The sequence below is a fragment of the Archocentrus centrarchus genome, assembly GCF_007364275.1.
Source record: "Archocentrus centrarchus isolate MPI-CPG fArcCen1 chromosome 18 unlocalized genomic scaffold, fArcCen1 scaffold_23_ctg1, whole genome shotgun sequence".
Lineage (NCBI taxonomy): Eukaryota > Metazoa > Chordata > Actinopteri > Cichliformes > Cichlidae > Archocentrus > Archocentrus centrarchus.
This window is the reverse complement of record NW_022060145.1, coordinates 3,495,213-3,519,731: the sequence shown is the minus strand read 5'-3', so window position 1 is coordinate 3,519,731 and position 24,519 is coordinate 3,495,213. Positions and strand designations below refer to the sequence as shown.

Genomic DNA, 24,519 nt, shown 5'->3' with positions numbered 1-24,519 from the left:
ATCTCCATCCTGGGCAAAAGGATCAGCAATACCTTTATTGGAAAGTCACTCCATGATCTCTAACACCAGTCAAGCATAAATGGATCGAACAAGCTATAAATGACAAAATATGGAACTATTTTTTTTATTGACATTTTCATCTGAGAAACTGATTAAACTGTTGATTCATGAAAAAAATACAAAGTTATACCTCATTAAGCAATCATCTTGTACAAGTTCATGTTTTGGTTTGTTCTCTTTAATGCAAAGTACTTTATGCCTCTACATATATCTACTTCTACATGATTGTATATGTTTCTCTTGTAATGTTCATATTGTTTACAGGATGTATTGTAAAGCTTTAATTCAAAGTTTAATTAAAAAAAAAAAGTATGCCGTATTGAAAATAATTTCCAACCTGTCTCCTTTGTGTGCTTGCTGTAGAACAAAATGCCACCAAATGTTGGTCTCCTCTGCTACTTGTTTGAGCAGTTTAAGCTGTTGTGTAACACTTTTCATTGTATGCGATTATGAAAAATGTTCACTTTGTGAAAGTTTTGCTGATTTGTCGTAAAAACAAGCGCTTGTTCATTAAACGTCAGACTTCATTTATGTGCGCATGTGCAAAGGGCCGTGTGTGCACAGGGGGAGCACGGCTGCGGGCCTACTGCACATGCGCCAACCCCTGAGCAGCAGGGTGTTTGGTGGTCCACAAGATGGCGCCAAAGCTCATTGCATCCTCACGCGGTATCGCTGCAGTAATCTGTTCGTAAATTAGGCGAATAATGACGCCTGTTTCGGCCCATATAGACTTGTTTAACTGTTTTTACTGTTGTACTGATTCTCTCTTATGCACAAGATTCATATTCATATTCATCAAGCTTTAGTGGACAAAGTTGAAGAAACACCTGTATACAGTCATCAGAGCGATATTTGTGGGTTGGTGATTCTGAAGGAAACCCGAAGTCAAAAAGAGGAGTCTCATTTTCACGATAGTCTTATAACAAGGGAGACTTGAATAATATACCATACAGATGGTCATTCATTGAGCTAATGTTTATATTTATTTGCAAAACTGAAGACACTCGCTGACCGGAAGTCGGCTACGACGTCAAACCTAGAGACTGCAGCAAAGCATTATGGGAAAATGTAAGACTATTTACTGTTAAAATTCATTATTTTATGTCAATAAAAGTGCGCTGATGACCTGTGGAGGACGTTGTCCTCAAACAGTTATGTGGTCCACCTAAAATTGTGTTGTAAATTCCGTAATACCGTCAGTCTGATTCGTATTTGGCTTAAACCCACCCTCTGTGGGCCGCTGGTACGTCATACTTACCTGGCAGGGATGATACCATGATCAAGAAGGTGGTCCATCCAGAGTGAGGCTCAGCCATTGCACTGAGGCTGTTCTGACCTCTGTGAATTCCCCAAATGTGGGAATCTCAACTGCATAATTTGTGATAGTGGGGACTGCGTTCGCGCTCTCCCCTACACGTGTGTGTAAAAGTAAACTTGATATCAGTATTGCGATTATACGTTCATACTGATGCTCAAAATCGATTCTCCTTCAGGAAAGCTTGTTATAAACCTGCCCGACCTGGAGGTCCGAAACAAGCTCACAGTCAGTGGCGGCTGGCCAGTAGGGGGCGCTTGGGCGCCGCCCCCTTTAAATTGTTTAGATAATAAATGATTTCTGAACTGCAAAATACTTAGAAATGTATTTATTCATATTGTGTGTCCAATAGACATGTTAGAATTTATTAAAATAGTAAATACATAATTCTATTTAATTGCTCACATTGTGCACACTTCCTATCCTATGTGCAGGGCGCCGTTCTAATGAGAGTGCATGTAGGCGCATCAACTTTTGGCAAGCAGGTGATCTGAGGCTGACTTTTAATTGGTTATTTAAGGTTTTCCACAGGGCGCAGCGCTCTGCGTCCCGGACACACCCATTCTGTTGTGTCATTACTGGTAGAGCGTCAGTACTGGCTAATTTTTTTTAAAACATTGTGTGATTGGACAATCCCCGATTCGACTCATTAGCGCAGCTGCAGTTCGTTAGGTCGATTCACGTTTACGTTTGCAAAGTGGAGTAGTTTCAAAATGAGAGAAAATTCTGTTTTGTCTTTACAAAAAAATGCTTTTACAAAGCGTTCACTTGAAGAAAAAAACAGGATAAAGGAGCTAGGACCGGATCGTCCCAATTTACAAATTCAGCAGCAGGCAAGTGATCGTGGACGATCCTACACGCGGGCTTTTTCCAGCTCTTCTTATGACAAGCGGAGTTGGCTAGCTGGATGTGATGTAAGCAATGCCTTTTACTGCTTTCCGTGTTTGCTATTTCAAAGTTCTGGCACGGAGGCAATGTGGACAACAACTGGGGTAAGAGACTTAAAACATCTTTCAGAAAAATGCAAACGGCACGAAAACAGCCGCAGCCACCTAGACAATGCAATGAAGCTAAGTTTTGGGGGGAAACTTAGCATTGCTCAACAGCTAGATGAAGGCTACAGGATTGCTGTTAGAAGGCACAATGAAGAGGTGACAAAAAATCGGCACATCCTTTCTAGAATAATAGACTGTGTTAAGTTTTGTGGAGCCTTTGAGCTGGCCTTGCGTGGTCATGACGAAAGTAAGAGCTCTGAAAATCCCGGGATCTTTCGTGGGTTGGTTGATTTTGTTGCTTCTCTTGATGGAGTACTAAAAGAGCACCTTGAGAATGCTACTGTGTTTAAGGGAACTTCGAAAACTGTGCAGAATGAGCTACTGGACTGTATGTTTTCTGTTCTGAAGGAGCATATAATCAAAGAAGCACAGAGCAGTGATTTTCTTTCAATCCAGGCAGACGAGACTGTGGATGTTGCTACGCAGTGCCAGCTTGTGCTTGTACTACGCTATATCGATGCCAAAAACACTGTGCAGGAAAGGTTTTTTGAGTTTATCCCTCTGCAGTCGGCTACAGCTGATTCCATTGCTACAGCCCTAAAAGAACGTCTTGCAACTATTCTTCCTGAGGATCAAAAGGCTAAGCTAATCTGTCAGGCATATGATGGAGCCAGCGTGATGCGAGGTGCCACTGCAGGTGTTCAGAAGAAGATACAAGATGTGTACCCAAATGCCCACTACATCCACTGCTATGCTCATCAGCTCAATCTAATAATGCAACAGGCTACTTCTCACATAACCAAAGTTAGAATTTTTTTTTTCTAACCTTAGTGGATTTTCCAGCTTTTTTTCCAGATCATCCAAGCGCACAAGCGTTCTTGATAAAGTTGTGGCCCACAGACTACCAGCATCCAGCAATGTCAGATGGAACTTTCACAGCCGTGCCATCAATACTGTGTTTGAGCACAGAGAGGACCTCATCCGCTGTTTCCAAAGCATACAAGACTCTGGTGACTTTGACCCCATTACCGTCAGAGAGGCTGGAGCATTTGCCATGCTACTGGAGGATCAGGATTTTAAGTTCTTTCTGCAACTTTTCCACCATATCATGCCTCATGTGGACCTTCTCTATGCCAAACTCCAGAAGAAGGTCATAGATTCAGTCTGTATCCAGGAGAGCATCCAACAGTTCCAGCAGGACATTCAAAAGATCAGGTAATTGTTTAAATAGCTGATTTTTCTTTTTCTTCTTCTTCTTCTTCTTCATTATTATAATATTGTAAGTATTTCTCTTTGGCAGAAATTCTCTCCACTCCATGGTTGGACAAAGCAGTGTAGGTAGTAGTCAGCCAGTGAAGAAGCGTCGGAAAATCACTGTTACACTGGTTTATAGTAGTGTTATTTAATATATTAGGAAGATGTGCGTTGTAGTTAGAAATACCTTTAGTTGTGTCTATGCTGTGTAGGTATGTTGATGTAATGTTTGTCAGCAAGATATTTTATTATTTAAGTTGTACTGAAGTTTATGGGTAATGGGGAATAAAACATTTGGTTACTGAATTTTGTATAATCTTGTCCCACAAAAATGCTGTAACACATTTCATAACACAGCCTTAAAAAATGGCAGCAAATGTTATTAAAATCAGTAAGTTTATAAATAAAATGTGTTCCTTCTTTCTATGACTTAATAGAAAGGACAAAATAATATTTCATATTTAGAATGAAAAATGTGATTATAAAATCATAATCTTCATGTTTGTCCTTCTCTCTTAAGGTCTGTGATATCATACTGGGACACACCAGGGAGCGCTTTTCTTTCACAAACCACCTTGTTAGTGCCACACTCCTGCAGGGGGACAGATTTGAACAATACAACACAGCATTTCCTGAAGATGCACTGAGCAACACCTTAAAAGCCTATCCAGTGCTCAATCGAGGTAAGCTGAAGACAGAGCTTACTCTCATCTACAGCAAGGAAGAGTTCAAAGCCTGTTGTGGTGCTGTGGGCCTACTCCAGCTGTTTATGGAAAACAATCTAGAAGAAGTCTTTTCAGAAACTGTCACGCTCTTGAAGATCCTCATCACCACACCCATGACCATAGCAGAAGCTGAACGGTGCTTTTCAACTCTGAAAAGAATCAAGACTTTTCTGAGAAACTCAATGACTCAGGACAGGCTGAATGCATTGGCCATGTTGTCAATGGAGAAATACTAGTCACAGAGATGACTGACTTTAACAAGAATGTAATTGAGAAATTTGCAGGGCAGAAGGAAAGGAGGGCAAAATTCATGTTCATATAGTGCTATTTTTTTAAGATTTGTTTTGTTTGTTTTTCATTTGTTTGTTTGTGTGCGCCCCCCTCAGTTTTTTTAGCACCAGCCGCCACTGCTCACAGTCAGTATGGGATCGCCACAGGGCTGCTGCCAGAGCCCCAGACTCTTCAGCCTATACAGCCAAGACTGTATCTGACATGGACAACACAGTCATCATCAGTTACGTTGACAACACAACCATCCTGAAAGGAAGGGGGGGATGAGAACGAGATCAGGGCGTTGATCGATAGCACACTTGCCTACAAATGACCTCATCCTCAGTGTAGAAAACACGAGAGAAATCATAATTTAATAAAAAAAAAACCTTTTTTTTGATAGCTTGCACGTGTTATTTCCTAATTTTTTTCACTTTCAAATACCTGGGAGTGACCATCTCACAGGACCTGTCCTGGACTCGTCACATAAACATCACTGTGAAGAAGGCCAGACAGCGTCTCTACCTCCTCAGGCGGCTGAGAGACTTCAGGCTCCCACTCAAGGTGCTCAGGAACTTTTACACCTGCACCATCGAGAGCATCATGCGTGGGAGCATCACCACCTGGATGGGAAACTGCACCAAGCAGGACTTCATGGCCCTAAAAAGGGTGGTTCGTTCAGCTGAACGGACCATCAGAACCACCCTCCCCAACCTGCAGGACATTTACACCAAGCAGTGCAGGCTGAGGGCCATGAAGATCCTAAAACAGCCCAGCCACCCCGGACACTCTCTCTTCTCCCTGCTCCCATCAGGCCGGCGTTACCGCTGCCTGAGGACTAAGACTGAAAGGCTGAAGAAGAGTTTTTACCCACAAGCCATCCGTCTGCTCAACTCTGAGCCCTAACTGGACCATTATTGCACTATGTAAATATTATAATTTATAATCTATAATTCCACGTAAAAGTGTGTATAGTGTATAGTATATAGAGTATAGTGTATAGTGTGAATTGCTTATTTTTATTTTTATTCTTATTTATATGTGTGTGTATATGTGGTTGCAGGTACAAAATACATTTCACTGTGCATTGTACTGTGTATAACTGTGCATGTGACGAATAAACACTATCTTATCTTAATTTTATATTATTTCTTTATGTTAATTATTTACACTGTTACTCGAGATCTCTGCACAAGAATTCTTATGTAAAGCTTTGCATGTAGGGGGGGGGATTCACTATTTAAATCCAGAATTTAGATTGGCCATGTGTAAACCTGCTTTTCTGTATTGAAGTCACTCAGAGGCCTCTGTAGTTTGATTAATTTGTAGATCATTGGAACCATGAGTCAGCATGCAGATGATATCCAGCTTTATCTATCCATGAAGCCAGCTGACACACACCAATTGGTTCAATGGCGGGAGTGTCTTAAAGACATAAAGGTCTGGATGATCTCTAATTTCCTACTTCTAAGTTCAGATAAAGCTGAAGTTACTGAACTTTGTGCCACAAACATAGAGTCTGATCAGATAGGATGGGTTTACTTTGGCCTCCAGTAACACTGTGAGGAATCTTGGAGTCATTTTTTATGTCCTTCAATGCACATATTAAGTAAATATGTAGGACTGCTTTTTTTTGTTGTTGTTGCATGTCCTCAGTGTCTCTAAAATGAGAAACATCCTGTCTCAGAGTGATGCTGAAAATTTAATTCATGCATTTATTACTTCCAGGCTGGATTATTGTAATTCATTACATCAGGCCTAAAAGCTCCCTGAAAAGCCTCCAGTTGCTCCAAAATGCTGCAGTTGGGGGGGCTATTCAATTCAGTTCAATTCGATTTTATTTATATAGCACCAAATCACAACAAACAGTCGCCTCAAGGCGAGAAGAGACAGCATATTTCTGCCATACTCGCTTCATTCATACTGGCCCTGTTAAATCCAGAATCAAATTTAAAATCTTTGTGTGTGTGTCAGCTGTGTTACTGACCCCTCTGCATTTAATCACAAATTATTATTAATCTCTGACTCTCTTCCACAGTGTCTTTTGTCCTGTTTCCCTCCCCTTACCCCCAACTGGTTGCACCAGATGACTCCCCCTCCCTGGCTCTGCTGGAGGCTTCTTCCTGTTAAAATGGGAGTTTTTCCTTCCCACTGTCACTAAGTGCTCGATCATTGGTCTGGTCTGGTTCTTGGGGATTTCTCTCTGATGTTGTGTGGTTTTTTATTAAGGTCAGAAGCGGGATGAAAACCACTCCAAAGTATGCAGAAGAGAATGTGCTACTGTGTGCTCAGCACTGATGGGCTGAATATCAGCTCCGATAGTCGGTGAGGCGGATAAACGGAGCATTTCTACTCAGAATTGTTTTTGAACTGCGTGCTCTCATGCTAATACCACGACAGACCACTCCACAAAAATCCATCAACTTTATTTATATATAAAAAAAAACAGAAGAAGAAAAACATGCAGGAGAATGCAGTCACAGTTTGCAGCAGCTAAAAAGAGAACTACACTAGACTAATAAATGTTTTTCATTATAATGTAAATGTGACAGGATACAATTATGTTTAGTGTCAGTACAACCTTTGTGGGGTTTGATGTTGCCTGATTTCTGGTTTCCTTTCATGCATTTAGGAATGCATAGTTGTATGCAGGTCTGGTTTGTGTACTTTAGACAACATCACAGCAAACTTTGAGTCATTCAGATTTGTAAAGCCACTGCATTAATTTATTGACCTCAACAATGTTCTCTCATTTAGATCATGTTATTTAACAAAACAGAATTTACATTCGATCTAGTTTATATTTTAGTTATGTTTGAAATATAAATGTTTTGTTTGTACTCAGTTTTCTCCATAATGCTGATGCAGTGAAGTATTCAGTGAAGTAATCAGCAATCAGAGTACACTGTGCTCATTTTTTTTAACAATAAATGCTGCTCTGACTTTATTCACAATGTAACTTGTCTTCCATGATGTTGAGCTGGTTGCTGAAGTAATCATAGTTTGCAGATCTTCCTTTAAGTGACACCCCCTGGCTTTTCTGAGCCATTCATTACAGCCCCCACACCCCTCTTTTCTTGCTCACATCTCTTCACTTAATCTAAAGGCCTTTTCTCACCCCCATTTGCTTTTGCCCTTTCCCCAGCTCACCGTCATCTTACACCCAGACCTTTCCCTTCCCACTGCCATCAGCCCCATCTCGACCCCCGCAGCAGCCCGTACCCAGGCCACGATGCTGGGTGGCTGGGAGGTTCTTGTACACGGCCCGGCTGTATGGGATGAAGCACAGGCCCAGCTGGAGGTGTCGGGCCAGACGGCAGTATGCAGCCAGTGCCAGGACTAGCAGAGGGGTGACCAAGAGGAAGCCCACCACCAGCAAAGCCACGCAGCCTCCATCAGTGAGCAAGTCAGAGCAGTAGGGTGTTGTTCCATGGGGGCGGACCTGCAGAGACCACACGAGAAAAACTCAGTAGTTAGAACTATAAAGATGGAGTTTGCTGTGTGTTTTTCAGTCATCCAGCATTTTAAGCTTTTATTTTGAACCTTATTTTTTTAGGAAAGCTCCACTCCCACACAGTTGCACACATGTAAATCTTGGCTGGTCTGCCGACCACCATCGTAATCCGGTTGCTTGAAGTGCAGTGAAAAACGGGAGCAGGAGATGACGTGCTGCATGTGGTATGTGCGTGTGAGGTGAGGACAGATGCCAGTTGTTAGTCTGTAACACCCTCACACTCTCACACACACAAACACACACACAAAGACATGCATGTCTGACAAAAATAAATGGAACTGAGAAGAAGCTGGTTGAAACTGCTGTGAGCTACTGTCAGCCTGCCTCTGTGAGCTGGATTCATGCTGCAGGTCAAATCTTTTTTCCTTACAAGGCTGCTGGAGAGGCCAGCATCCTGGTTTCATCTCATTTCTGCTGCTGATGGTCAGTTGGATACCCCCCCCCCCCCCCCCCTCATTTGTGCTGTTTTTTAAAATATGTTAATTATTCAATTTTTAAAATTAATTTCTCGAATAACCTCTTGTAAGAAATGCGATCAGCATTTCTTACAAGAAGGTGAAATTTTCAGAGGTTTTCCGGTCTTGAAACTATATCATTGATTTAATGTAAATTTAAACAAAATCCATCATTTCAAAGACGCGCACGTGTCTATCTAAAAATCTAATAAAGGGTGCAAGGGAGCGCTGAGAATAGGAGTTGTAGCAGATAAGACTCACACAAGCAAGCGTGTTTGTTTAAACATCGTGAGGGCTCCTGAATGTCTCCAGATCTGAGCCAGGGTGTACTGAGAAAGGAATGTGCTTGTTTCTTTTTTTTTTTTTTTTTTTTTTTTTTTTTCCAAAAATCTTGTATATATTGTGTGTCTGCTTGACTGTTGCAAAATAGTGGATTTTGTGCCGTTTGTATTTTTAAAACACTTAAGACCCAACTTAGGTTCTGTAAACGTTTCTTTTCCTCGTCCCCTTTTTATTTCCTCTGAATTTTCTCCTTTCTTCACCCTGCCAGAGCCTGGTTAATCCCTTTCTAAGCTGCTGTCACATGAGGTCTTATTGTGAGAGAACATGAGAACAGAGAGAATCCTGGTTCCTCTGGTTATTGAGGAGGCCTGCACAAGTGCCACTGGTATGTACGAAAGCCTCTGAACCGTGATGACTTTTTGGTTTAGTCCAGGTGACGGGCAGTTTGGCTTTAGCTGCATATACTTAAAAAAATAGATTGTTTTCATCACGTGCGTTTCTGTATACTATCTGTCTGCTCAGGTTTACATATCTGTATAGTCATCTCAGGACCCTTTATAGTGTGAAGGCCTTTCAGATGTTACGGTTTTACAATCACATGTTAAAAAGTGTCTTTTAATCCCCAAAGCCGCTGCCAAGCATTCTTTAAAGTTTTGTGCCCTGTGCTAACTAGACTCCTGGCCCTTTGCCCTGTCCAGTTGTTTGTCCTCAACATCTAAATGAACTTCAGACTTATCAGATTATAAAACCTCTCATCGATGATAAAAGCCAAACCCCACCCTAAGCCCCAAGCTCAACTATTTCAAACTGTTGGATAAAATCCACAAGATTAGGACTTGTAGATATTTCATAAAAAGATTGATGCAACTATCTCCTAGTTCCACTCAACACGTCTCTTTACATGCTCCAGTGGGTTCAATTGTCTGATTGAATGCTGAGATGGATTTCAGTCACTGTGCACGAGCGTTTTTTTTTTTTGAGCGCAAATGATTCTGCGAACTATTAGAATTATGTTTCTGATGGCGTTTGTAGAAGCGCTGCAGTGCAGCAGATGAATGCACAGAGTTCACACTGTTTTTTCCTAGTCTTCCACCCACTCCTGTTTTCCCTTCTCTTACTGTAGAGTGACAGAGGAAGCCAAACACAACCATGACAATGGCTGGTGTCAGGATGGTGCCGAACACCAGTCCAGCGAGGCACGCATTGATTGCAGCGATCAGCAAGTTCTGAGCTGTCACCAGCACCGAGCAGGCCCAGCAGTCGAGCGATCCCCGCAGCTCCAGAGGCGCCTCACTTGCCCCGCCGCCACTCTCGGCTGCAGAGTAAGGAGGAGGTACAACCACACGTGAAGGTGTTTCTCTCCCTCCGCCCACAGCGGCGGTGGAGGCCAGAGAGTTGGAATGGTGAAGATGCTGCTGGTGGTGGTTAGTGTGGTGATGGTGATGATGAGGTGGCAGTTCCTCAGACAAGTCCAAGGCCTGATGGTGGGCTCCTTTCTCTAGAGTGCCAGTCATGCTCATGGTGAACTGTGTGAAGAAAAATAAATCAGTCAGTGGTTTGAAATGAAAACTTGGTTGGACTCAATAACAGGGACGACCAAATTGCACGCGTCATTGCAGATGTATTGAAACTGGTGCGTGTGGCTAATATGTTTGTGCCAAACACACTAGGGGACTGCATGAGTGGTCAGGTGACAAAGTTGCAAAAACCACTGGAAATTAATCAAATTGCACATATCCATGGCTTAGTGGCTGTGGGTTCACCAAGAGGTTAGATGCTTTTTCTATCAGGAAGCTAGCCTTGTGTGATGCCATCTGTGAGGTGATGATTATCAGCGAGCTGATTGGCCAAAAGGAAAAGGCCCTCATAATTGCTATATGTAGTCTGTGAAGTGGAGAGATCAAGGCTAACTCGCATCAAAGTTTGTACAAGTGGGTGTTGTCTGCACATATACTTGTGGTTATGGGGTGGTGGTGGTGTTGTGCTTGTATATCAAGCAACTACAGATGCTACTAAAGGAAGTTTACAATCAACCACTCGTCAGGCTAGTTTTTGATCACAGGTCTTTAAGGTCTGCAACGTCAGAGGCTACTTTAGAGTGATAAATGTTAGTTAGCTTAATTTGCAGTAACATGTTTTTACTTCTTTTTCTATCTGTGACATAGCAAGAATATGACTGCATATGAATGCGGGCCTCCTCAGAGAATCTATTTTGTACTAGTAAAACAGACCATCATTATAAATAAAACCCCTGGTCTACGCTGTAGCTCAGTGAAGATATGACTGCACTACTTGAAAAAAACTGCACTGCAATGAACAGGTGTTGGTGTTAAAACGATGGACGTGATGTTTTCTACTGATTTAGCAGTTGTTTGACATCAGTAGAGAGCAATAAAGGCACAAATGTTGAAAGGTTATAAAGATAGGTGTGTGGGATTTTCTTTATTGATATGGAAGTTGTGCACGGGCTTGGATATAATTGCCCTGTAAACACATTATGAATGCCAGCATTGTATTTAATCACAATTTGGTAAGTTGCAGCATTACCAGCAGGTGAGGTGACAGCATTGCTCTGTGATTGCATGAAAACCAAACCACACGGTGACTTTTGTGTAGCACTGCAGTAATGTCATGGGACAACATAAATAAGATGCATTTTACTAATGTAAATACAGCAGATATCAATGTAATGCTGTTTCCTATTTATATATATATTTTTTATTTATACTACTTTATCAAAGGATATAAGCGACCAACACTCAATCAGCCCAACCAAATTTTGTTTAAAAGGTAGGCTCCTGTGCTGCTCTTTCTGACTGAGCGTAGACTGAATAGATTAGCCATTTTTCTGCCATTTGGATCAAAGTTTTAAATTATTTAGATGCTCGACAGAGGGGATAGGGTGTCCTCAATATTTAGAGCATGTGCAGATTGTTAAATATTTTGGTTAATTAAAACGACTTCTTCTTATATAGCACTTTTCTACTCTGACTGAGCACTCAAAGCACTTATACATGTTTACATTCACACCAGCACTTCCATATGTAACCAAGCTAAGTGCTTTTTTTATTGTCTAACATTCACACACATTCATACTCCAACGCTTGCATTGGAGAGCAACTTGGGGTTCGGTATCTTGCCCAAAGATACTTTGGCACGCAGCCCAGAATCGAACCGCCAACCTTTTGACCAGCAGGTGACCTGCACTACCTCCTGAGCTACAGCCACCCTGAAATGAAAACCCTATAAGACATTTTTAAGATTAGGCCTAAAACTTTCCTTTTTGATAAAGTTTATAGTTAGGGCTGATCAGGTGACCCTGAACCCTCCCTTAGTTATGCTGCTATAGGCCTAGCCCATGATGCACTGAGTATTTCCTTTTCACTCACCTCTTTTTACTCTTTTTATACCCCACTCTGCATTTAATCACTAGTTATTATTAATCTCTGGCTCTCTTCCACAGCATGTCTCTTGTCCTGTCTCTCTCTCCTCATGATGACTGCCCCTCCCTGAGCCTGGTTCTGCTGGAGGTTTCTTCCTGTTAAAAGGGAGTTTTTCCTTCCCACTGTCACCAAGTGCTTGCTCATAGGGGGTCATTTTGACAGTTGGGTTTTCTCTCTTATTGTAGGGTCTTTACATCACACACACACATACACACACACACACACACACACACACACACACACACACACACACACACACACACAACCCTGAAAAGGATAGGTGGAAGAGAATGGATGGATGGATGGATGGATGGATGGATGGATGGATGGGATTTAATAATCAATGGACTGTTTTTCTGCAATATTAAGAATTTTATAGAAAAATTTCCTCATACTAAAAATAAGCAAAAACAATAAATAAGGGCCTCATGAACATAAAATATTCAAATTAATCATGGCAATTTTGCACAACACTTAAAAAATAAATGAGATATAACATTTCAGTGTGGTATTCATTCAGTACAAAGGTTTTCAAAGTTGATATTTTCAAGGTCTCACACCTGGACTTTTATATCTGTTTTCATTCATTCTGTAGTAGGACAGATTATATGGGATACACTGATTAGCTGTGTGTGGTACAGGATATCCTCGGTTCTCTGAGGTCAGGAGACAGCGATGCCCCTCTTAGTTAGAGGACATGAGAGTACCGCGGCTTTTTAATCTGCCAGAAAAAGCAACAGCGCTGGAAAAATCCCAACAGGGAAGACCTACTCAATCTGTCACTCATTCCATTTAGCCAGCATGGCACATGCGACGGGGGCTTTCACACTTTGACTCGAATGAGTCACAGATTCATATTGGTACCATATTGGCGTAAGGGTGAAGTGGAACAAAAGTCCATTTAAAAAATATTGCCTGAGGTTAGGCTCACAGGATCTCAGCAGGAACAGTAGAAGGCCGAAGAGTTTGTGACGCCGTCCTGGGTGCTTTAGTGTTAACTTTCCATGCCTATGTCCCATTGTTATCCCAAGTGTTGTTGTAAGGTGGAAGGTCACAGAGGAAGGACTGGCAGGAAAACGTGTATGCGCGCATGCATGTGTGTGAGGTGACTCATTGTGCCGCTTACTGAAAATACATTCAAGCACTCCGCCCATTTTACTCACTCTTCTTATTTTTGTCTAAATAGCGTTTCGTTGACTACCGCGCTGCGCTGTAACTAAATCGATCATCTCAATTATGGGAAACTGAGCAGCGGGGTTAATGAAGCTACTGTATGATGACCTGGGCCTCCTATTTTCTTTTTTTTTTCTTGTTTGATTTTATTTTTCTGTTATTGTGTTTACCACCATATTGTCCATAATCTAGTTCTCAGTGTTGTCATGCTTCATTGCTTCAGGGAGATTTTCTATTGTTCTTTCTTGATTTCTATTGTCTGGAACAAAATAGCTGCAAAATGCTCGTTTCTCTCTTATACTCGTTACTTTCTGTTGAACATCAGTAAATAAATGGAAACAATGTTTTAGCTCCCTTTCACTGTAATTATTATTCATATGATGGTATCTTAACTGTTCAGTGTTAGTATGATTTAAAATCTTTGGGGTCTACCAGTGTACTCACGTTGTGCTGTGGGGCCCGGTGGACCTCTTGCTGTTCCTCCTCCAGATTGTCGGTGCTTTTCTCACTTCTTCTGAAGAACGCTTCTGACCAGTCTGTCATCCAGGCTTCCCTGCACACTTTAATGACGCCCTTTCAGTCTTCTTTTATTCCTTCGGTTGTTCTTTTCTGCTTCTTTTCCAGAATGAAGTTGAAAGAGGTTTTGAGATGTTCTTGGAGGTTCTCCTCTGAAGCCTTATCTCGTTAGTGGTGATAAGTTGGTTTCCTGCAGCTCTGCTCTCTGTTTCTGTCCAGTATCCTGAGATGTCAGTAGAAAAGCCTGGGTCCTAAATTCTCTATTTTCTTCTCCACATGCAACATCAAATTGTTGCTGTGTGGCCAAAGCGGTGCAGAGATGCTGCTGAAAGTAATTGAACTCGCAGTTGCTGGGGTCTTTGTCTTCAGTATGTCAAACTTCTGTCTCTGCCCTCCTTTTTTTTTCACCCCTCCATCTGATTGAGTCCAGAGTGCTGTCTCTGCCCTCCTCCTTCACTCCCTGCATCCATCCCACTTTCTCTCCACCCACCAGACTTATCACCCCCCCCTGCTTTTCTCCAGCGACTCCTCTCAGTACACACATTCCACCTCTCTTATCCAGGACATGCTACACCCCTTCACCCTCTCCCTGTTGCAATGGGGGCTGGGTGTTGTGTGTAAGGGGTCAGAGTGAGGCGCCTGACCTGATAAGTTGAGGTTCAGGAAAGCAGAAAAGGGGGGGGAGGGCAGCACAGACAAATTTGGTGTGCCTTAAAAGTGGCGGTATCATGGAGCAGAGCACACGCTTCCATTATATTATGTTTGGTTCTATAACAGAGCCCAAAAAACTGCTTTATAAAATGTTGACAAATGATTAATACCTACAAGTAAGATTAAAAAAAGTGTTTCAGAGGCAGATGATGTCATCTGACACGCAGAAAGTTTCACCTTCGTGCATATTTACCACACTTGTACTACTTTATTTAGCATCTGCAGTAGATTCTCTTTATTATATGTGTGAATTATTTTTCCTTCAGTTAAAGAGGGAATTGTCTCCTGACACGTGTGGAATGTGTCTCATCTATACCCTGAAGTTTATTATGGCTTATAGAGTCCTGTGAAAAACCACATGGTTCGGTAGCTATCAGCAATAACTAAAAGTAATCAGTTTCTTTATGACTTTATCAGTCTCTCACATCAATGTGGAGGAATTCTGGCTCTCTCTTATTGAGGTTTGCAGGCATTCACAGCTCTCTCAAGGTCCTGCCACACCATTTCATTCAGGTTGACATCTGGATTTTGACTGGGCCGTTGCAGCACCTTGATTCTTTTCTTTTTCAGTCATTCTGTTGTAGATTCGCTGCTGCGCTTGGCCCAATATGAGCCAAGCTTTGGCTGTGGGACAGACAGCCTTACATTTAACTCTAGAATACTTTGGCATACAGAAGAGTTTGTGGTTAACTCAATGACTGCAAGGTGCCTAGGTCCTGTAACTACAAAAAAAAAATGTGGTCATGTGTCCCTTAAGGCCAAACATCTCTACTTGGGACTCATCTGTCCAAAGAACATTACTCTAGAAGCTGCCATGTTCTTTTTAGAGAGAAGCGGCTTTTTCTCCTGGCAACACAAGCCATACTTGTTCAGTTTTGTCGAATTGTGCTGTCATGAACTTTAACATTTAACATGCTAACTGAGGCCTTTAGCATGTGATGTAGCACTTAACGGCATTTAACGGTCTGACATACAGTAGGGTTTAATTTACTGGGACATCCACTCCTGGGAAGAGAGTGGCGTTATGTTAACACACACCTGAACGCTCTGCATCAAATTGCCAAAACATTTGCTTTTACACTTCCCGATGATCGCTTAATCAAGTGCATTTGATTAGCAGCACCTGCCTGCTACTTATCTTAATTAACTTACTCTTAATTCCTATGGACACAGTAAGGGTTCACTGTTTCACATGACTGTAGGTCAGGGCTGTTGCATCAATGTGTAACGTTGGTATGTGTAATGTACAAAAAATAACATTTTTGTTCCCTGTTTTCTATAGAATATTGTATATTATTTAAAGTCCATACAGAGTAACTCTTTAATAGCAGGATTGGACACCTGTTAATTTAGGTGATTTAGGTAATTTAGGCTGACGCAGTACTTCAGAGATGTGCATGCATGAAAAGTGGGTTTGACTTTTCATGCATGCACCCTCTTTCTGTTAATGTTGCAGTCACAGAGAATCGATAAGTGAGAGCTGATGTATATTTTATACATTTAGGATTTGCTTGAGCCTGCGTGTGTTTTTAGTGCAGCTCTGTTAAAGTTAAAGTGTGTAAAATTTTCACATATCAGTAGATTGCAGTTCTGTTTTCTTACCCCTCCCAGTTGTGCATAATCCTAGCTACAATGGCTGCTGTAAGACAAACATGTTTTAGTCAACCAAGCGAGATCATCATTAAAACATTAAATTTAGACCTTACTCCATAATGGCTGCAGCTCGCCGGTGTGTTTCTTCCACTGTTTGTGTTAAAAAACATTTTTTTGTACACACTGTATTTTAACATATTTCAGTAATACCAACACTTAGCAGTGAATCAGGAATTTAAAAAAATGGATATGTGTCAATTAAATATTTTGCAATATTTTACTTTTTTTTTTTTTTTTACCCCAGAGTCACGTAAAAAAACTGCTGTTTTTCCTGCTGTTAGCCTCTGTTAGCTGTTAGCCTGTTGGACTCTGACACTTGTGACCAATGAATAAACTCTCATATGATGTGAGAATGTAATCAATCAGAGGGAAAATGTGACTTTTAGGATATTGGAGCCTAAAGTTAGCTGACATAATGTCAGCTTATGACCAGCTGTTGTTGTTCAGCCTGCTCTTGTCAGCTGTTTGGAGATGGAGGGTCACATGTCTAATCTGCTGCTAATCTGCAATAAGTAATTAGAATATGAGGAGTAAATACGAATGTTTATGCGCTCATGTGTTAGAGCCCTGACTTCAGTTCAGAAGATGAGGCTTTAAGTTTGGGAGGAAAAGCGTTATGTTATTAAGATGTGGGTCCCATCGTCACATCTTTAGTGAAGGGGACCCCCTCTCGATGATAAAACACAGGTATGATGCTTCGTATCTTGAGTCTGAAGTTGCAGGCACAAATTTAAATATCCCTCCAGGGACGTAAAACACGATTAGTTGAGAGATGTCCTTCCCTTCCACTGTATTCAAACATGGCAGCTTCCACAAACCGCATCCACGCATCCAAGTGTATGAGAATGCATCAGTTTGCTGGAAGATTACACACTAATCAGTATATATTTATGAGTACAATATAATTTTTTTCCCTATTAAATAACCAAAAAATAAATAAATAAATACTGACTGTACCGTTAAATACATATTTCTTTAGTTGCACAGTTCATGCTTCTGTTATTGAAATATACTGTAGATGACTCACTACAGTGATCCCCTACATTTTACCTGGTACTGTGTTATGATAAAGTTCAGCCTCTCTCTGTGGATCAAATGCTAAAGTTACTTTTACCCTTATAGAAATGAGTTTTATATTAGTAAAGATGCTGAAGCTAAAAAGAGTTTGCACCAGGACATTTTAAGCAGAGGAAACACTGATTTAGCCTTTTGCCCTCCTCTTAAAGGATGTTGAGTGTAAATACTACATCACCTTGCTGCCCTAAAAACTTCCTGTTGTCAGGGCTTGACAAAGCTGAGCCTGCAGCTTTGAAGAACAAATGATCAACATCCAGTAATAGTTCTGCCTGTGTCATTGGTTTACGATCAATCAGCTAGCCAAGACTAAATAAGATTCATATTTTGGTGAAGTTGAAAAGTTCGTCAGACAGAGTCATTGACACAAGTGATGTATATGTTCAGTGGGTTTGGAGGACTATGGAAGCTAAGAAGAAATGTGTGTTGTCTTCTCAGTTTATTCTTAAACTCACACCACAGGTTTAGTCCAGTGAGCAGCACTCGCGTATCAAATAGATACAAGATGTTACAAGAGACGTCAAACTGCACTGTTTGAATGGGAGATCCTCTGAATTACAAGTGTGAGAAAGCAGGTAGTGAGGGAAGAGCGCGTTCCCAAGAGACCCAGAAAGGCTGTAATCAGTGAAATGATAAAAGATCAGAGCATAAGAAAAATAATTAGTGTTGTCTGATCCTGATTCTCCAGCCTTTTTCCTCTGCTTTGAGCTCACAAATGTTTATTTACTCAAAGCCCTTCTTTGGCCCCAGTATTATCCTCAGTTACTCAATAAACCTAAAGGCATTGATGGGACTGCTATAAATGGTATGTAGAAGTAATGGCAACCTTTCTGCATGAGTCTGAGCTTTTTATGCTACAGCACAAAGGTCACTACTGCAGATCTTAGTTTTTTTTTTTTTTTTAAAAACAGATGAAATAGTTGCTGCACAGTCTTTGCTCTCATGCTCAGCAAGTGCAGGATAAACAAACATCAAAGTCTGATCATCTTGATTACACCACTTGGTAATGATTGCATAGCTCGAGTATTTTTTTCTTGGCTGAGACGAGAGCGTTGCCTCTCTTATCGCCACCTGACTGCAGCGGGGCGGACAGATAGACAGACGGAGGTGGTCTTCCTGTGTGTTTTGAGGCAGGATTTCCTTCAGTCTGTCCTCTTGCTGGCCCCATGGCCTCTAGCTTAACCCGAGGACACGGTGACCTGCCAGCGCTCTGTCACTGTGCCTGGAAACACAAAGGATTTTTATACCATTTAGAAGAAGAAAAAAAATCCTCTCCTTTTGTAATTATTCATGTTACTTAAGGAGAAATGCTGTACATATGCTTTCAAACTGATTAGCTTGTACACAAAGACAACACAGCAAAAAACAAAAAAAAAGCCTATTATATCTAGAACTACATAACTTATTGAATTTTACACCTTATCAAATTCAGGACAGTGGATGTGCTGTCTTAAGGTTCTGAAGCGATATTGTGTCCCCGAATAGCAGGACTTGTCTGATGTGAAGTTTCTCGAAGCGTGGATATTCTACCTCCCCACACGAGCACAGAGTGTAAAAACAAAACACACTGATGTTAAGTGATTTTCACTCCTACCTTTTCACATGCACGAAGAAGTACAGCGTGCACGGGAAATCCGAGGTGCAAGTTTCTTTCTCTATCTTTACTCCACTTAATCATGAGTCAAATGCAGTATATAGACGCGTGGAGGTGGTGGAGTTATGTTAGGCAATGCTATTTTTCGCACTAGTGCAGATTGGTGGCTGTGGTGGGACAAACACAGCAAAATTTAGTGCTTTCTGTGTGAGGAAAGTCTGCACACGTCTGTTATTGGTTTGTGCCGTTTCCTGCTCTGCTATCTCTGAAGTTTTTCTGCTTGTGCAATCTCCTTCCTTAGTTTATCCTGGATGCTGATGTCCAACTGGAAACCTTTAGATTACTCGAGCCGTATTTTTTCACACGCATGTTTAACAATAGTAAGCCTGAGCTGAGGATGTGAATAACAAAGCTGTGCCAAAAATTTGTCACAGCCCAAGGATATGACTGATTTTTTAAATGGTTTCAAGGTGGGTCGTGACATGTTTGGGAGCAATGAGGTGGCTGCGCGTGAGGATGACAAAAAGATGATTAGTAGAGAAGGATCATCAGGGAGGCTCAAGTCATTGTGTATAGCAGTGCAGCAGGCCAAATATGATTCAGTGCATTTGCCAGAAAACTGAATACTACAGTGTACTACAAAGCAACTGCAACATAATACACATTCCCATCCCAGTTTGTGCTGCTGCAGCTTCACTACATGGCTTCCTTCAGTGGTATAAATGAGGCACATCCATGCTCCACGTCTCCATCGAGTTTTATTGAGCGTGTAGGAAGGATGCCACTGGGAGATGAAAGGTCGGAAAAGAAATACAGACAAACTGTGCTCAATCCTGGATTTATCAAAAAGCGTTTATTAATAGTCATAGTAATGTCACAAATTCACAAGTGTTTAAGACATGTCTGGCTCAGTTTGGTGTGTGTGTCTGCAAGTATGTCTGTGTGGATTCTCTAAACAGTGCAGTTATAAATGAATGACCACAAAGAGAAGGAAAGCGTAAGATAATATTGCAACAGGAAAAATAGAATTCTCATTTTAAGAAGACAAAAAAAAAAAGAAAACTGTTCAAAGAGAACATTTAGCACCATCTATCCTGTTATCATATTCAACAGATATCATAAAATCATTAAAATCTCATCTAAAAGCCCCCTACATATTAAAAAAATTACCATTTCTCAAAACACTTTGGAAAAAGTCATTCTGTTTTTTTTTTTTGTTGTTTTTCCCTTAATGAGTGTAAAAACACAGCATTCCATTAGTCGTCTTCTCTACGTGAGCAGTGTGCCTATTGTCTACAGGAAAGGTGGTGTTATATTAAAGATAAAGATATAATTTAATATATATCAGGAGAGAAAAGACAGGAGGCGAGCACCAGAGAAACAGTAGCCTCTACTCCAGCGGAAATACAGCCTCCATCTTTTTAGTTCTTACAGAGCAAACAGTCACCATAAAACAAAGGGAATAAAACATAGCAAAATTGTACAACCTTATTAGAAAAGGGAGAACGCCAATATCCAATAAATAGAGGAAACATTTTAAATTAAATGTACAAAGCCAAAAAGAAAAAAAAAAACAAAACAAAAACAAAAACAATATCCAGGAAATACGAAGTCTGCATATTGGAACAAACAAAACACACACCAGAGGACAATGACTTTTTTTTTTTTTTCTTTCATTTTTATAAGCGAGGTCATACAAAAAGTGAAGAAATGAACACGACCCAATGACCTGTGACAACTGAATATTAATCTCCCCCGAAAATAAAAAGGTATAACTCATAGAAACAAAATTTACAACACATTCAAAATTGTGAAAAAGCAAAAAGAACCCCTCCCACCCCCCCCCACCCCCACAAAAAACAAACAACCAAAGTTGCTATAACCCGTATCTTTTGAAGCATTCCAAACAATTGTATTTTTTTTTTTAAATTCTTAATGCTTTTAGAAAAATGTTCATAACTCTATTATTAGTATTTTTCATTTTCTCTTTTCTAAATACAAGGCCAATGTGGTATATATCTAGGCAGATCTAGTTTAGAAAAAAAACCCAAAAAACAACAATAAATTATTTTTAAAAAGACAGCACCCCACAAAAAAATTTCAAACAGCATGTACAAATTTCAATATTCAAGACAACAGAAGAGTTCTGACAGAAACACGCCGCTGAACCCACCGGCTGCCCTCCGCAGTTTGTTCAGTGACAGCACCAACTCCCCCACCCCCCCAGTGATCGGCTGCAGCTTCCAGGGGTTCTGGTTGAAAGCACCATCTGAGAGTAAACTGGTATCTTATTGGCGGCTTGGTTTTTCTTTTTTTTGTAAACAGTAATGAGTAAACGTATTCAACTGGCTATTCGGCAAGTAGTAGCAGTAGTCGCAAGAATCATGCTAAATAATAATGAACGGGTAAGTTGGAAACCAAAGTGAAACTGTCTTTGTCCTGGCTTGCAGGAGTTTTGGTTATGTCTGAGGAGACACACGTGGGGAGCTCTGTCATCGAGAGGAGGAGGCCTGGTAAGACAGGACATACAACGTTACTGACCGGGGAAAAAAAAAGGGCAGAGTTTGACATCACGTTATTTCAGGATGGCACTCCCAGGTCTCTCCTCACCAGGGTGAAGGAATCGTAAACGTTCATGAGCTCCTCTGTGCGGTACTGCTCCAGCACCACTACGTTGGTCAGGTTGGGGTTACGCTGTCGTGCGCAGTCCTCGCAGCGAACCACGTATGTCTTCCTGCTGCTGTTCTCGCTTGTCACAAACAACAAATTGAACACCTCCACCTGCGTCCAAGCAGAACAGTAGAAAGGTCAAACTTTCCTCAGCAACATTTTTGACTGCAGCAAATAGCCAACTTTTTCCTAGATTGCCTTACTTGTAGACTTAGTTGCCAGTTTATGTGGCATAACAAACTCAGTCTAATTCAACATCCCTAAAAGTTTGCTGAAGATGAAGATAACTATTGAAACCATGAAGCACAAAAAGTCTGTTTAGATAAGCAAAAAAGTGGAAACTGAGTCCATCAATAGAAGAGAACTTTATGTTTGGTGATTGGCAGGTACTCACATCACACTCGTTGCAGTAGTAGGCAGGCTCGTCTTTGACGCGACTCTGATAGGAAATCTTTTTGCCTTCAACCACCAGCTGGTCACGCAGGATCTGGATGTGCTTCATGGACTGCATCAGGCAGTGTCTAACAGGAAGGTGAAGACCGACATTTACAACCAAATGTTCACGGGCAGTTTTGTGTGGATATATCACTGCTTCTTTAAAACCACTAACGGAACATCATTGCAATCATTTCTGCTTTCATCAGAACAGACACTCAGTCTGTGCTACCGAACAAGTGTCTGAACTTTGGTGCGCAAGTAATAAAACCAACTGTACTTACTTGATCATCTTGTAGGTGTCTGGGTCAGTGATCTTCAGAGTGCGGGCCACATTCCAGGAAACATGAATCATGGGGACAATGGACTTCACCTTCTTCACTTCGTTCCACTCAAACCTCTCGAGGGCCAGCTGATACTGGTAACCTGTAAATATCCGTGAAACAATACTGAAGAATACAACAAACACTACCTTCCAAAAAAATTTTTTTTTAAAAATCTGTTGTTGAATTAATTTACATTTGGCCACTAGATGGTGCACTTCTTACCATTCAGGGGTCCAACGTTCCAGGCAATATTGTTGCACCAGCCCACAGCCTGAACCCAGTGAACAGTACCGGCATTAATCCACACCAAGTCTCCGGGCCGCTGGATGAAGCGGTACACTGGGATGTTGGCGTTATAAAGGTCCTCTAAAACTGGCCACCAAGACCCCGTGAGGTAGTCCACTCCATGCCTGAAAGCATTAAAAGGCAGACATGTAGAAGGTGCACAGCTGTTGTAAATCAGTTTCACCGTTACACTCCTGCACATCCATCATTAGTATAAAGGTAATAACACCGTATTACATAAGAGAAGACTGTCACATAACAGTGTAAATACAAACTGTCTCCAGCCACTCACTTCTCACAGAAGTCACTGATGGCCTGCCAATAGTTGTCATGGACACAGAACCACTCGCAGTCTCCGGGGCCAATATTGATGTTCACCGAGCAAAAGTTATTATTCTCCTGGTGACCTGTCGAGTAAGGACACACAATATTGCATCACTAACGGTGACCGAAGCGCCGTCAGAGCCTCATTTAAAGAGTAACTTGTGCCACCTGTTGTATACTTAGGTGACCCGTCCTTTACCTGGTGTTCGGCTCCCTGGAACCTTCATGTAGAGCTGGACGCTGTTCATGCCTAAGATGGTGTGTCCGACGTGGCTCAGCATGTTTCCGCTGGATGACACGCGCATAAATGCCGGAAGCTTCTGCAGCTCCTGAAGCTGAGGCTTCCACCTGAGCAGAGACAAAACATCAGAACTCTGCTGTCCTCTTAGGTGATGCGCAAGTATTACATGCATGAAGTACAAACAACCTTCGCTACAGACAGCACTTGTTTTAGGGTGGTAATGTTGAAGCTGCTCACCTCTTGGGATCAGAGAGATCAATGTTGGTGCCAAATTTAATGATTTTCCCAACTGCTTTCTGCTCACCACTAAAGAAGACATTGAATCATTAGTACAAATTACAAAACCCTTGAGTACCTCCAAAAAAAACTTAAGATTAAATGTTTTATATAAAAGTATACATACTTGCAAGTTTCTTTAGAGCCGTCCTTGTTGGGAGTCTCCAAACTACTGGGTGGCTTCTTCTCATCATCTTCATCATCCTCCTCATCACTGCCTTTCTCCTCCTGAAAATACAGACGCCGCGTTTATTAGATGAAGTACAAAATAAAATGCAGACATGTGGGAGTCCTGACTTTGTTTGAGTGGAGTAAAACGATCTACGTGAGCTAATGGAGCTCTCCATGTCTTCGCTATGTCAGAGCATGGAAGTGAGTATTTGCAAACTCGTGCAACTTCCCAGTTTTATTTTGGAATCTCTCAATAAAAGACATTTCAAATCCACTGTTATCAGTTCAGGTATCAGTTTCTGTACCTGGAGAGACTCCTGGAAGCTGGAGGCCTGGTACTGGGCATACTTGGCGATGGTGGTGTGGGAGCGGCTGCTCTCACAGGGCCACGTCTGACCTGTGCCACTAGGGTCCCAGTTCTCATCGGCAGGTTGCTGCACTTGAGTCCTCACCTCCACCATCTGATCGGCATTGGCTTCCACCAGGGATTTTGTAGAAAAGAGCCCGAGGTCTGAAAACATTTAGAAGGCAAAATTACATATGCGCTTTTGAGATCCTTTTTCTTTCACTCATCAAATTTGGGGCAGTTTACTCGAGAGCTGTTTCATTATATTTAGTAGCACATGAGTCACTGGAAGCTTACTGAGTCGTAAAGATCCAGCTAGTCCTCTGATGACAGTAACGGGATTCTTGGCGTCTGTACAGAACTGCAGCAGGACAGGGGAGAAGGCATCCCTCTTACTCTCCAACTGCAAAG

The 24,519-nt window shown here is 41.5% G+C and overlaps 3 protein-coding genes and 1 non-coding gene across 10 annotated transcripts in view; 2 read left to right on the top strand and 2 right to left on the bottom strand.

Annotated features, from left to right (window-relative positions):
* The first annotated feature begins 1,310 nt into the window (after window positions 1-1,310).
* Window positions 1,311-1,472, top strand: LOC115775264 (U1 spliceosomal RNA). The gene has a single exon (XR_004019286.1). It is a non-coding gene; the product is annotated as a U1 spliceosomal RNA (small nuclear RNA).
* A 580-nt stretch (window positions 1,473-2,052) lies between these two features.
* LOC115775214 (uncharacterized) lies at window positions 2,053-4,458 on the top strand. 4 transcript variants are annotated; one of them, XM_030722774.1, is made up of 3 exons: window positions 2,057-2,367; window positions 3,214-3,585; window positions 3,671-3,977. In XM_030722774.1, exons 1-3 carry the CDS (start codon window positions 2,297-2,299, stop codon window positions 3,774-3,776), a joined length of 549 nt encoding a protein of 182 aa, XP_030578634.1. In that variant the 5' UTR covers window positions 2,057-2,296; the 3' UTR covers window positions 3,777-3,977. The 4 variants fall into 4 exon arrangements, 2 of the variants coding, with proteins under 2 accessions (XP_030578634.1, XP_030578633.1); XM_030722773.1 differs by lacking the exon at window positions 3,671-3,977 and adding an exon at window positions 4,145-4,458 and having other exon boundaries at window positions 2,067-2,367; XR_004019271.1 differs by lacking the exon at window positions 3,671-3,977 and adding an exon at window positions 4,145-4,458 and having other exon boundaries at window positions 2,053-3,585.
* Window positions 4,459-7,024: 2,566 nt separating this feature from the next.
* Window positions 7,025-14,475, bottom strand: tmem88b (transmembrane protein 88 b). The gene is made up of 3 exons (XM_030722690.1): window positions 13,931-14,475; window positions 9,989-10,396; window positions 7,025-8,061 (listed from the first exon to the last, which is right to left on the bottom strand). Exons 1-3 carry the CDS (start codon window positions 14,027-14,029, stop codon window positions 7,777-7,779), a joined length of 792 nt encoding a protein of 263 aa, XP_030578550.1. The 5' UTR covers window positions 14,030-14,475; the 3' UTR covers window positions 7,025-7,776.
* A 6,661-nt stretch (window positions 14,476-21,136) lies between these two features.
* kdm6ba (lysine (K)-specific demethylase 6B, a) overlaps window positions 21,137-24,519 on the bottom strand; it is a 97,365-nt gene continuing 93,982 nt past the window's right edge. For 3 of the 4 annotated variants that reach the window (XM_030722579.1, XM_030722581.1, XM_030722580.1), the window contains 10 exons: window positions 24,406-24,511; window positions 24,068-24,273; window positions 23,719-23,819; window positions 23,553-23,621; window positions 23,274-23,422; window positions 23,043-23,157; window positions 22,688-22,875; window positions 22,424-22,565; window positions 22,099-22,225; window positions 21,137-21,815 (listed from right to left, as the gene is read on the bottom strand). In XM_030722579.1, the coding sequence (XP_030578439.1) occupies window positions 21,615-21,815; window positions 22,099-22,225; window positions 22,424-22,565; window positions 22,688-22,875; window positions 23,043-23,157; window positions 23,274-23,422; window positions 23,553-23,621; window positions 23,719-23,819; window positions 24,068-24,273; window positions 24,406-24,511 (1,404 nt within the window). In that variant the 3' untranslated portion in view covers window positions 21,137-21,614. The remainder of the gene's footprint in view (window positions 21,816-22,098; window positions 22,226-22,423; window positions 22,566-22,687; window positions 22,876-23,042; window positions 23,158-23,273; window positions 23,423-23,552; window positions 23,622-23,718; window positions 23,820-24,067; window positions 24,274-24,405; window positions 24,512-24,519) is intronic. The other variant, XM_030722582.1, reaches the window with a different exon arrangement.

Excerpts from the sequence above, each read along its gene's own strand:
- LOC115775214 (XM_030722773.1), top strand. The coding sequence starts at position 2,297 with ATGCCTTTTACTGCTTTCCGTGTTTGCTATTTCAAAGTTCTGGCACGG. Across the intron at positions 2,368-3,213 it reads CAATGTGGACAACAACTGGG|CTTTTTTTCCAGATCATCCA; the intron begins GTAAGAGACTTA and ends TGGATTTTCCAG. Across the intron at positions 3,586-4,144 it reads CAGGACATTCAAAAGATCAG|GTCTGTGATATCATACTGGG; the intron begins GTAATTGTTTAA and ends TTCTCTCTTAAG.
- tmem88b (XM_030722690.1), bottom strand. The coding sequence starts at position 14,029 with ATGACAGACTGGTCAGAAGCGTTCTTCAGAAGAAGTGAGAAAAGCACC. Across the intron at positions 10,397-13,930 it reads ACCGGGCCCCACAGCACAAC|TTCACCATGAGCATGACTGG; the intron begins GTGAGTACACTG and ends TTCTTCACACAG. Across the intron at positions 8,062-9,988 it reads GCTTCCTCTGTCACTCTACA|GTCCGCCCCCATGGAACAAC; the intron begins GTAAGAGAAGGG and ends TGGTCTCTGCAG.